The sequence below is a fragment of the Fukomys damarensis genome, unplaced genomic scaffold (assembly GCF_012274545.1).
Source record: "Fukomys damarensis isolate Sample0158 unplaced genomic scaffold, DMR_v1.0_HiC HiC_scaffold_20, whole genome shotgun sequence".
In the NCBI taxonomy this organism is placed as follows: domain Eukaryota; kingdom Metazoa; phylum Chordata; class Mammalia; order Rodentia; family Bathyergidae; genus Fukomys; species Fukomys damarensis.
Genome location: NW_022900932.1, coordinates 11,413,897 through 11,424,890, shown reverse-complemented (window position 1 = coordinate 11,424,890; position 10,994 = coordinate 11,413,897). Strand labels below are relative to the sequence as shown.

The following is a 10,994-nucleotide window of genomic DNA, read 5'->3' as shown; positions in this document are numbered from 1 at the left end:
AAAAAAAAAAAAAAAAAAATCCCTGAGATACAACTAATGGGCTTGTAAAGAAAGGTGGTATCTTTAGAAAACAAGTTCTGATTATCTAACCACTAGAGAAAGGAAGAATTGAGAAATACGGATAATATCGATTTGTGTGTTAGCAAATTATCCTCTGTCTCTCCCCTTGTCTCACACCAAACGCATTAAAATGCCCACTATGTGCAAAGCATAATTATAGATGCTGTCAAAGTGAAGAGAGCAAATCACCTGGGTCTCACTTATTCACATGGTGTAGACCTTGATGCTTGAAAACATGACAGATACAAATTATCCTAACCTAGGAAGACTGAAATTACAGTTTGCAGCTAGAGCTGTGAGATACGGGTGAAAGGATCAGCAGCACCTGTGGGCCGGAAGAGTCACACATTTTACTTTTGCTTGGGCTTCTGTTTTGCTAGGCTTTGATCAAGAGCCCCTCTCAGGATCAGAACCTCCCCACCTACCTGAAGAATCTTTCCGTCAGCACCGGCCAGGAGGAGCTGGAGATCCAGTCATCCCCTGGGAGCCTGGGCGCCATCATCAACATCCTTGACTTGCTCTCCACAGTCCCATCACAGGTGGACCCAGAGATGATGAAGGTGAGGCTGGAGTCTGGGGCTTGCCTGCTTACCTCTCAGGATGGTGTTCATCCGTCCCCCACTGCAGCAACCTCTCTTGGGCCAGGGATGCATGGCGTTGCTCCAAAGGCAGCTCTTGTGTGCACATTTCCAGAGGAGACACAGCCCAGAGGTGTTTAAACCCAATAAATCAGGCAAAGCAGGTGTTCTGTTCAGGGCCAACCCGCACAGGCAATCTTGCGTTCTCAGCCCCTGCATTACGCCCCCTCTCAGCCATCTCCTTTGAGTGGTTTTGATGTCGAACAGCTGTCATCTTTTCAGAAAGAGCAATAATACCAAAATACGACTCAACTAAGCCTTGAGTTCGTGCTTTTACAGATCTGAGATTCCTTCGATCCTTGTTGGCAGTCTCTATTTCTGAAGGGTTACCCTGCCTTCTCCAGAACCATGATGGCCACTGTGTAGCAGGGGAAATTCCTGTCTTTTGATCAAAATAAATAAATGGTGCATCTGTACTTGATGTGTTGTACACTAGAGATTCCTGCAGCTCCATGAACTACAACCAATAAATCCCTGAGGGCCGAGGATTTAGCTCAGTGGTTCTGCTGCCTGCCTCGCAAGCGCAAGCACCTGAGTTCGATTCCCGGTACCACAAAAAAAAAAAAAAAAAATCCCTGAGATACAACTAATGGGCTTGTAAAGAAAGGTGGTATCTTTAGAAAGCAAGTTCTGATTATCTAACCCCTAGAGAAAGGAAGAATTGAGAAATACGGATAATATCGATTTGTGTATTAGCAAATTATCTTCTGTCTCTCCCCTTGTCTCACACCAAACGCATTAAAATTCCCTGAGATACAACTAATGGGCTTGTAAAGAAAGGTGGTATCTTTAGAAAACAAGTTCTGATTATCTAACCACTAGAGAAAGGAAGAATTGAGAAATACGGATAATATCGATTTGTGTGTTAGCAAATTATCCTCTGTCTCTCCCCTTGTCTCACACCAAACGCATTAAAATGCCCACTATGTGCAAAGCATAATTATAGATGCTGTCAAAGTGAAGAGAGCAAATCACCTGGGTCTCACTTATTCACATGGTGTAGACCTTGATGCTTGAAAACATGACAGATACAAATTATCCTAACCTAGGAAGACTGAAATTACAGTTTGCAGCTAGAGCTGTGAGATACGGGTGAAAGGATCAGCAGCACCTGTGGGCCGGAAGAGTCACACATTTTACTTTTGCTTGGGCTTCTGTTTTGCTAGGCTTTGATCAAGAGCCCCTCTCAGGATCAGAACCTCCCCACCTACCTGAAGAACCTTTCCGTCAGCACCGGCCAGGAGGAGCTGGAGATCCAGTCGTCCCCTGGGAGCCTGGGCGCCATCATCAACATCCTTGACTTGCTCTCCACAGTCCCATCACAGGTGGACCCAGAGATGATGAAGGTGAGGCTGGAGTCTGGGGCTTGCCTGCTTACCTCTCAGGATGGTGTTCATCCGTCCCCCACTGCAGCAACCTCTCTGCTTCTTCCAGTGCAAGGGCCTGGACATTACAGTCTGCCAGCTACAGGTTTCAGGACACCACGGGGTGTTTCCAGAATTCCTTCTGGGGCCGTAAGAAAACCTCTTTAGTACATCTCTGCTTTAGGTTCTTTATTCAGATAGAATGAATATAAGTTTTACGGGCCAGCTAGGAATTAATGGTTTTCAGGACGTGTACAGAGTAGGGTTCAGGGCATGACAGGATCTTCTGAGGCTTTCTTGCTGGTGACCTGCCACCCACCAAAAGCCTCTGCAGAACGGAGAGCTCAGATAAAACCAAACCAAACCAAACAGTCTCTGCCAGCCTGCTGAGTTGGCCTGAGCCAGGTAGGAGGGGTTCTCGTGATCTCCAAGTGCTCCAGGGAGCACAAGTGCCAGCTGGCGCCAACTTCTCCCCCTTTCCCCCTCAGCTTTCCCCCTGTGCTTGCCCCCCTCAGCCTCAGAGGAGAGGTTTTTTTGTGTGTCTTGAGGCTGAAAGAGTTTTGTGGGTGTGTCGCTTATAGGACATGCTGGCCACTGTGAACGTCATCTTGGGCAAGTCCGTGCTAGGTGCCTGGGAGGCCCTGCAGCAGGACCAGACTGGCCAGAGCTCACAGCTGCTGCATTCAGTGGAGCGGTTTTCCAAAGCCCTGCGGCCAGGGGACGGCGCCTTTGCCTTCCTCCGCCACCCCAACGTGCAGATGGGGAGCATGGTCGTAAAACCCGGGAAGTCCCATGTCTACCAGCAGAATTTTCACTTCCCAGACTCCAACCTCTGGGGCAATGTGACCATCGAAAAGCATCAGCTGGGAAACCTGCAACCAGAGTCAGCAGTGGTCACCATGGCTTTCCCGACGCTCAAAGCCATCCTGGCTCAGGAAGCCCAGAAAAAGCCTTTTGCAAACAGTTTAGTGATGACCACCACCATCAGCCACAACATCACTGCGCCATTCGAGATCTCCATGACTTTTAAAAACACCCACGGAGCCGGAGGGCAAATCATGTGCGCCTTCTGGAACTTCAGCCTCTCCAACCACTCCGGGGGCTGGGACAGCCGTGGGTGCCGCGTGAACAGCGTGGACAGGGACAGAGTCTCCTGCACCTGTGACCACCTGACTTCCTTCTCCATCCTCATGTCCCCGGACTCGCCGGACCGCGGATCTCTCCTGGAGATCCTGCTGGATATCATCTCCTACATCGGCCTGGGCTTCTCCATCCTGAGCTTGGCGGCCTGCCTCGTCGTGGAAGCGGTGGTGTGGAAATCCGTGACCAAGAACCGGACGTCCTACATGCGGCACATATGCATCGTGAACATCGCCGCCTCGCTTCTGTTCGCCGACGCCTGGTTCATCGTGGCGGCCGCCATCCAGGACCATCACTACCCGCTCAACGACACAGTCTGCGTGGCCGCCACTTTCTTCATCCACTTCTTCTACCTCAGCGTGTTCTTCTGGATGCTGACGCTGGGCCTCATGCTCTTCTATCGCCTGATTTTCATCCTGCACGACACTAGCAAGTCCACTCAGAAGGCCGTCGCCTTCTCTGTCGGCTACGGCTGCCCCCTGGTCATCTCGGTCATCACAGTGGCGGCCACCCAGCCGCAGGAGGTCTACACGAGGAAGAACGCCTGCTGGCTCAACTGGGACGACACCAAGGCCCTGCTGGCTTTTGTCATCCCTGCGCTGATCATCGTGGTGGTGAACATGACCGTCACGGTCGTGGTCATCACCAAGATCCTGAGGCCGTCCATTGGGGACAAACCCCACAAGCAGGAGAAGAACAGCCTGTTTCAGATCAGCAAGAGCATCGGGGTCCTCACCCCTCTCCTGGGGCTCACCTGGGGCTTCGGTCTGGCCACCGTGTTCCAGGGCAGCAACGCCGTGTTTCACATCATCTTCACCCTGCTCAACGCCTTCCAGGTGAGTTCTACAGCCAGGGCCCTGGGAGACTTCAGTCCTGTGGGGCAGGCGAATGGTGGAAACATCCTCACCCTCAGGAAGCCAGAGGATTCCGTGCAGAGGGCAGAGGACCCCTGACTCCTTGTCGCCTGCCTCCTGACTGAGCAGCAATGTGTCCTGATGATACAAGAGGGAGGGGAGTAACTTTCCCTCAGCTGGTTGCTGCTTACCCAAGACCATCTCGGTGTAGCCTGTTAGTGCCAAAGTGAAAATACCACTACTAAGCCAAGGGTCCTGTCCGGTGTCTCTTTGTCTTCACTGTCAAGCACAGCATCCCTAGTGAGTGGCGAAGACCTCTGTCCACAGCAGGGTCCCCCAAACCACGTGTAGTAAATGGATGCTGCCTACCACATGGTTTCTATGGAAACAGTTGTTGACAGATCAAACAACAGATGCCTATGAGTGCCGGGCTGTCTGCTTGATACTTACATAAAATGCAGGCGCGTCTCTGCTCTCCCGCAGCAGGTAGCCAGTGACAGTGCAGGTCGCGCTGCTGGAAGGGCTGTGATGCAGGTGCACACGACAAGCACGGGGGTGGTGGTGCAGTGATTAATTCCATCCTTCCCCCAGAGTGGGGCAGGGGCAGGAGAAATTGTCCAACTGCTCCAACTCCTGGGAGCTTTGAGGAGGCAGTTGGGTCTACAGTGGAAGTGGAGGTGTTGCTTTCCAGATGTTCGACACAGCCCAGCAAACCCCAAGTCCTGCTTCTGGGCCGGTGGCTTCAAACTCTGTGGTTCTTATTTAATGATCTTCAAGCTGTGCCTCCATTAGAAAAAACCCAGTATCTCACCCAAGGCCCCAGAGTAGCCAGCGGCATATGCCACTCCTCCCTCAGGCAGTTAGGAAACCGTCTCCTGCTAGTTCGGGCCCTTAGTGTGGACCCCTTGGACTTCTCCCCCAAACTCAAATGGGTAAAAAGTGGGAGGAACTCACCACCAAGTAATAATACATCCCATTTCACTGGACAGCGGAACATGCTGAAAATGGGCTTCTTCCTAATTCTTTCCCCAGGGATTATTCATTCTACTCTTCGGCTGCCTGTGGGATCAGAAGGTAAGAACACTGGCAGTCTTGTGTGTCTGCAAAAGTCAGAAGTGCCTTGGTGGGATAAATTCACATGACTTTTTTTCAATAATGCAGGTGCAGGAAACACTGCTGAACAAATTTTCACTGTCCAGGCACTCTTCCCAGCACTCCAAGGTAAGCACTCTCCCTGAGGGCTTTTCATCTTGTAGAATCTCGTCTTCCGCTAGTGTGAGGAGGCGCAGTACTTTTTACCTTGGGACTCTTACCAGGGGGGTTAAATACAAACCTCTCTACTTCTACACCTAGTTTTGGCATAGACCACTGGGCAGTTTTTTGCTTCTCACCTTGTTCTGCCTGTTAAACACAGCCATGGAGCTACCATTAAGACACCGCCTCACATCTTTCAGTAGGTAATCCAAGGACGGAGAAGCTAAACCTGAGGTTGGCATTAAACTTTAACTGGAAGACCGTCTTCAGGCATTCAGGATATTAGAGAAACCAACTTGAGCAAGAAGGATGGGTAGAATTTTCAGTAGTTCATTTTGAAGCACAGTTATTGTCTTAGTTTTCTGGTTACTGAAACAAAATAACATACATCTGCAACTTAAGGGAGGAGAGGATTATTTTGCCTCATGTTTCAGCCCATACGGTCGGCTCCAAGGCAGGGCAGCACAAGACAGAGGGAATGGGGGAGAAAAATCTGCTCACAGCATGACCATCAGGAAGTGGAGAGGGGAGGGAAACACTGTAGACCCCTCCAGGCCATGTGCCCAGTGACTGCCTCTTGGTACCAAACCTCTAGTTCCTAACAGCAAGTCAGCCGTGACACTCCTGTAATCCAATCACCTTCTGAAAACCCAGCCTACTGAGCACACCAGGCTGTTGGGGGACATCTAGACATAAACCAGAACAACTATTGTTCTTGAATGTATTGGACTACCTTTCCATGTCAGGAAATTCTAGGAAACATCTACCAAACAATAAAATATATATTTGAGTTGTGGGTGTAGCTCGGTGGTACAACATATGCTTGGCATGCACAAGGCCCTGGTCTGATTGCTTGTGCCAATAAAAGAAAAAGAGAAGGGAGAGAAGAGGAGACAGGAGAGGAGAGGAGAGGGGAGGGGAGGGGAGAGGAGAGAGGAGAAAGAGGAAGAGAAGAGAAAAGAGAAGAGCCCATGTATTTGAAAGCTAATGTTTTTCTAATGTGATTTAAAGCATCTCCCCATGGCTGAAGAGGTGGGGTTAGAAATGCGGGCAAGTGGCCACTAGAGGGCAGCAGACCGCTCCTCCTGCATACCCAGAGGCCCTGCTCTGACAAATTTATCTTTTTTTCTCTCTCCTAGTCCACATCTGTGGGTTCAACTACACCTGTGTTCTCCATGAGTTCTCCAATATCGAGAAGATTTAACAATCTTTTCGGTAAAACAGGTACGTAGTGACTTCTGGGTGCTCCCTGGTTGGCCCAAACAGGAGCTTGAACACTATGTGCATCCGAGCACTTCCGGGCTTTTCCGGAAGTGGCCTCATTTAGGGCAGAAGTTAAATGGAAGAATTTGTTTGCATTTTTTCGTGTCACCAGGACATTGACACAGAGGGCAGCAGCCTTTAATGGGTAACTAATGATCACTCATAACGAGCAGGACTTGTGAGGCTTTCCCTCCCTGCTGGATAGGGGTACAGGCCACACTTTTGTTATTGTGCTTAGAAAATCCTTCTGCAGCTCTCTGGTGAGGGTTTCCTTCCTTCATCCTCTTTTTGTACTTGTTTGCACATTGACATTTATTTTAAAATTTGCATATAAAGAATCACCCAGTTAGCTATTGTGTTAGAAACACAGTTCATACCGGAGACAGGAAGTAGATGGCGTTAATGGCTATGGGCAGTGACACTCAGTCACTCTGGTAAATCAGAGTCCCCGTCCCACGCCACCGTCCCCCACCGGAAATCAAGCCTGAACACTCTTTTCAGCTTTTTGAGACGGAACCGATCTCAAATGCTCCAGTCCAAGGCTTTCCGCAGGAAGCCAGATCTTGAGAATGCTAAACCCAGCACTGCTAAACCTCCAGACGTTTTTGTGTGTTTTGTGATACACATCCAACTGGTGGACTTTCTTTCTCATTTTGAACGTCACTGATTCAACCTGTTGGGAAATGATCCCATCTCTGTCTCCAGAGCGCATTAGAATCAGTGCCCTCTGCCAGCCCTGCCCGTGGGATGCCTTCACATTTGTGTGGAAGCGAGAATGAGGAAAACTCTGTGAGAGTGGAATTAGAGTCATGTAATATGTGCTTCTTGTGTCTGAATCAGATAAAGTTTGGGGTGCAAGCTTTATCCCGAGGGTACCGGGACCTGGGACAGCTGATCACTACCTCTGGATGGTCTCTCTGGGCTCATCGCTGTACCCTACGTTGACCTGGGGGGATCCATAATCACTGTGATTTTGGTTTATGTTGGCAGCAGCCCCCAAGATCCCCCCAGGCAGTGAAAGAGAACTTGTTAGCAGTGGCAGCTCAGCAGTGTGATGGTAGGGTAGGCCCTCGCTCTCCCCATGACCCCGCTCCCTGCCCTCTCCCTGCCCCAGCCTGCCATTGCCCATTGGCCTTGAAGCACCCAGCCTGGCCTCCCCGACAGCCCGGTTCTGCCCTATCTGTTGCTGGCCCCGACTTTTGCTTCTTTCTGGTCTACCTCTCCTTGGCCTATGATTTTCTTTTTTCTCTTTTTCCTCTCTTTCTAAACCTTTGCCTCCAGCTCCCTCCCAAGAGTGTCCCGGAGTCTCCTGCCCAGGGTCTTGGTGGTGCATGTGGTGGCATGGGGACAGGAGCTGCCTACCTGGAGGGCTCCTGGTGGCTTACTCGGAGCAACATGCCTGTGCCTGGTGTCCTCTGGCTTGCAAGCTCTCGGGCCCTGGACCTGGTTCCCTTGACCACCCGAGTGTTCGCACCGCAGTCCACACAGGCTCATCTGTGAGTCTCAGGGGCTGCTCTGTCTTGCAGGAACCTACAATGTGTCCACCCCAGAGACAACCAGCTCGTCGGTGGAAAACTCCTCCAGTGCCTATTCATTGCTCCACTAAGCACTGAAAACTGCAGCCACCTGTTCTCCTGGGGACAGCGGATGCCTCTGAGAGACCCGAGCAGAGCCAGGACGCTCTCTGCAGGCGCCTGGGAGCAGACGCTGATGACTTTGTCACCAGGACGCTTTCTTCTGTAAAGACAGAGGGAAAGGAATTGCAATGTCTGTTTGTGCTCCCCACCCCGCCCCTCCTGTGACACCCAGTGTGTATAGTATTTAAGTGATCCATGCACCTCCCAAGGCCCCGCTTCTGTCTATACTGTAAAATAGAGTTTTAAAGAGACATTTTCATTTCTTGCCATTGGCTATAATGATAAGCTTTGATTAAAATAATAAGTAAAATATTAGTGCCTAGAAATACTTCGATGAAGGAAGGAAGAGACGGAGGAAGGGTGGGTGGTAGGGAGGGAAGACAAGGGAAAGAAGGAAAGGAATAGAGGAAGGCAGGGAGGGAGGGAGGAATGAAGGAAGAAAAGAAGGAAGGAGGGAAGCAAGGGAAGGAAGAAAAGGAAAAGGAAAGCAAGGAGTGAAAAAGGATAAAGGAAAACCACACTAAGGACCACATTTTAAGATTTCCACGCTAAAGATCTACTACAATCACTCAGAAATGACAACACTGAGAGTAGATCAAAATGCCCTCCAAATGGAAAGTGAACGTAAGCGAGCCACGGGGGAATGAGTTTGATGTCTTCCTGATGTCTTCCTAGCTAAGAAGGAAACAAAACAGACTGGAACAAATGGGGAGGGGACAGCATCCTTGAGTGGGAAATAATATTTACCGGCGACGCCCGAGGAGACTGATCTCCCGGTGCCAGACACGCACGGGGCCTTGCTCGCCCAGGCCAGAGCGAGGGGCTGGAGCTCACAGGGCGTGGCGATGCTTCTGGGTCAGGTTCCCGGGGACTCACCGCTGGCTGACACCGCTGCAGTCCCTCAGAAAGACCTCGGGTTGGGTTCCGTTCCGTGCAGAGAAACTAAAGTCACTTCGCTGACAAACATCTTACAGGGCACCGACAAATGGACTCCACCTGTATCGCGCGTCAACAGTTCGCACCCAGTACTTTCCCGGGCAGCAGAGAAGCAGCGGTCAAGGCGCCACGCGACCTGCCCTTGCCTTGTATTGCGTGGGTGTGGTGGGCTGGGTGTGGGTGCGGCCTGCTGTGAAGCATACCCTGTCTGTGCTTCCCCGGCAACTACACATTCAGAGTTCCCTGTCCTCTAACTCACATCTGTTACAACCACAGGGAGAGCTCGGACGAGGAAGGTCACAGCGGCAGAGTCTGTTCCCGAAGCGCTGACGAGCAAATAGCAGGACTTTCCCCCAGGGTTTGATTGTGATTTGTGTTTGTGTGTGTTGTTTGTATGGCCACACTTCATTAAACACACGCACGCGCGCACACACACACACACACACACACACACATCCTTGGAGACTGCATCCGTAAGTTAAGGACGTGCTGTGGGGCAGCAGCCGTACATCCCAAGCCCACGTCTGCCCCCAAAAGGAGAGGTCGCAGTGCAAACACGGAGCCACCGGGACAGGACTGGAGAGGAAGAGGCTGGGACGCAATGGCTGTTTGCATCTTAACATCTGAAACCTTTCAGAACTCCTCCTTTTTCTACATTTCCGGCTCTGTCTCTGCTGTTCTCTTCTCTGTGGAGGAGAGGAAGGGGCAGGGGCTCCAAACAAGGCTTAAAGGCAGTGACCTCTGTCCCTGGGAGTCGTCGCGGCGCTGTCCCAACCCAGTGGCTCGTATGTGAGATCCCAGAGGACGCGGCAGCACGGTCCACCGCCTGTAAATGCAGGTGAGTTCTCCAGGACTATCAGCCCAGAAGAGACAGGGTTGAGTGGGGCCGGGCTGCTGGCTTTAGAGTCCGATTCCGGGAAAGACCGACCCCACCGACTTGTGGCAGGAAACTGCACACGGCAGGGGCTCTGGTGGGATCCACTGGAAGCAACTAGGGCCTGCTGCCCAGTCCTGAGCACAGGGGCATTCCCTTACCCTTTGGCACACTCGCACACACAGCACAGTCACACACGAACACAGAGGCACACGTATGTGCACACCTGCATACACACGTGCACGCACAGGCACGCACACGTGCCTCCACCTTCCAGCAGCAGCACTCGATCCGTGTCCCAGAAAAGGGATGAAGACAGGAGACCGGGTGCCGGCTGGTTCTGCTCACCTGTAAGCTCCCCCAAGTATCTCCTGAAACCAGTGTCAGAATTCAGAGCTGTCGGCCCGCTTCCTACAGCAGCCAGCAGCAAAATCCAAGAGTGGACCTTGGCACCACCCTCTCCGGCCCCTGGGAAGAGGTGTTTGATTTGGATTGAAATCCTACCTTTGTTTGCTTTTTTTTTTTTTTTTTCTGGACTGTGGGCATTTTCCCGGGCCCCAGGCACACTCTCACAGCTGTGCTTGGCAATACACCCGACAAGGGCTCTGCAGCTGAGGCCAGGAGGTGGCTGGCATCCAGCCCTGACCCCCCAGCTCCTCACTTGCCTCTCCCAAGGCTTGGTCACCACCTGGTGGACGCTGGCCCACCCCATCTTCCCACCTGCAGGGCTATAGGGTCATAAAATTCCATCATCCCTGGGGGAGGCTCGGTTCTGACTGGATCAGCCCGTGGGACCAGCTGTCAAATGGGGGGACCCAGACCCAAACCGAGTCCTCGTCTAAGGTTCTACCCCGAAGTCAGGTCCCAGGACCAGCCGCAGTGGTCTCCTCATAGATAAATCTAATCTGTTAATGCAAAGGTCATTGCCAGCATCCTTGGTACTAATAACAAAGCGTCTGGAGTGCTTTGAGATG

The 10,994-nt window shown here is 51.5% G+C and overlaps 1 protein-coding gene across 1 annotated transcript in view; it reads left to right on the top strand.

Moving 5' to 3' along the window:
- The window catches only part of Adgrf5 (adhesion G protein-coupled receptor F5), a 68,126-nt gene extending 59,816 nt beyond the window's left edge, over positions 1-8,310 (top strand). Inside the window, exons 16-21 of the mRNA XM_010617815.2 lie at positions 441-620; positions 2,644-4,038; positions 5,089-5,130; positions 5,218-5,277; positions 6,450-6,534; positions 8,100-8,310. Of these exons, the coding sequence (XP_010616117.1) occupies positions 441-620; positions 2,644-4,038; positions 5,089-5,130; positions 5,218-5,277; positions 6,450-6,534; positions 8,100-8,179 (1,842 nt within the window). The 3' untranslated portion in view covers positions 8,180-8,310. The remainder of the gene's footprint in view (positions 1-440; positions 621-2,643; positions 4,039-5,088; positions 5,131-5,217; positions 5,278-6,449; positions 6,535-8,099) is intronic.
- Positions 8,311-10,994: the final 2,684 nt, after the last annotated feature.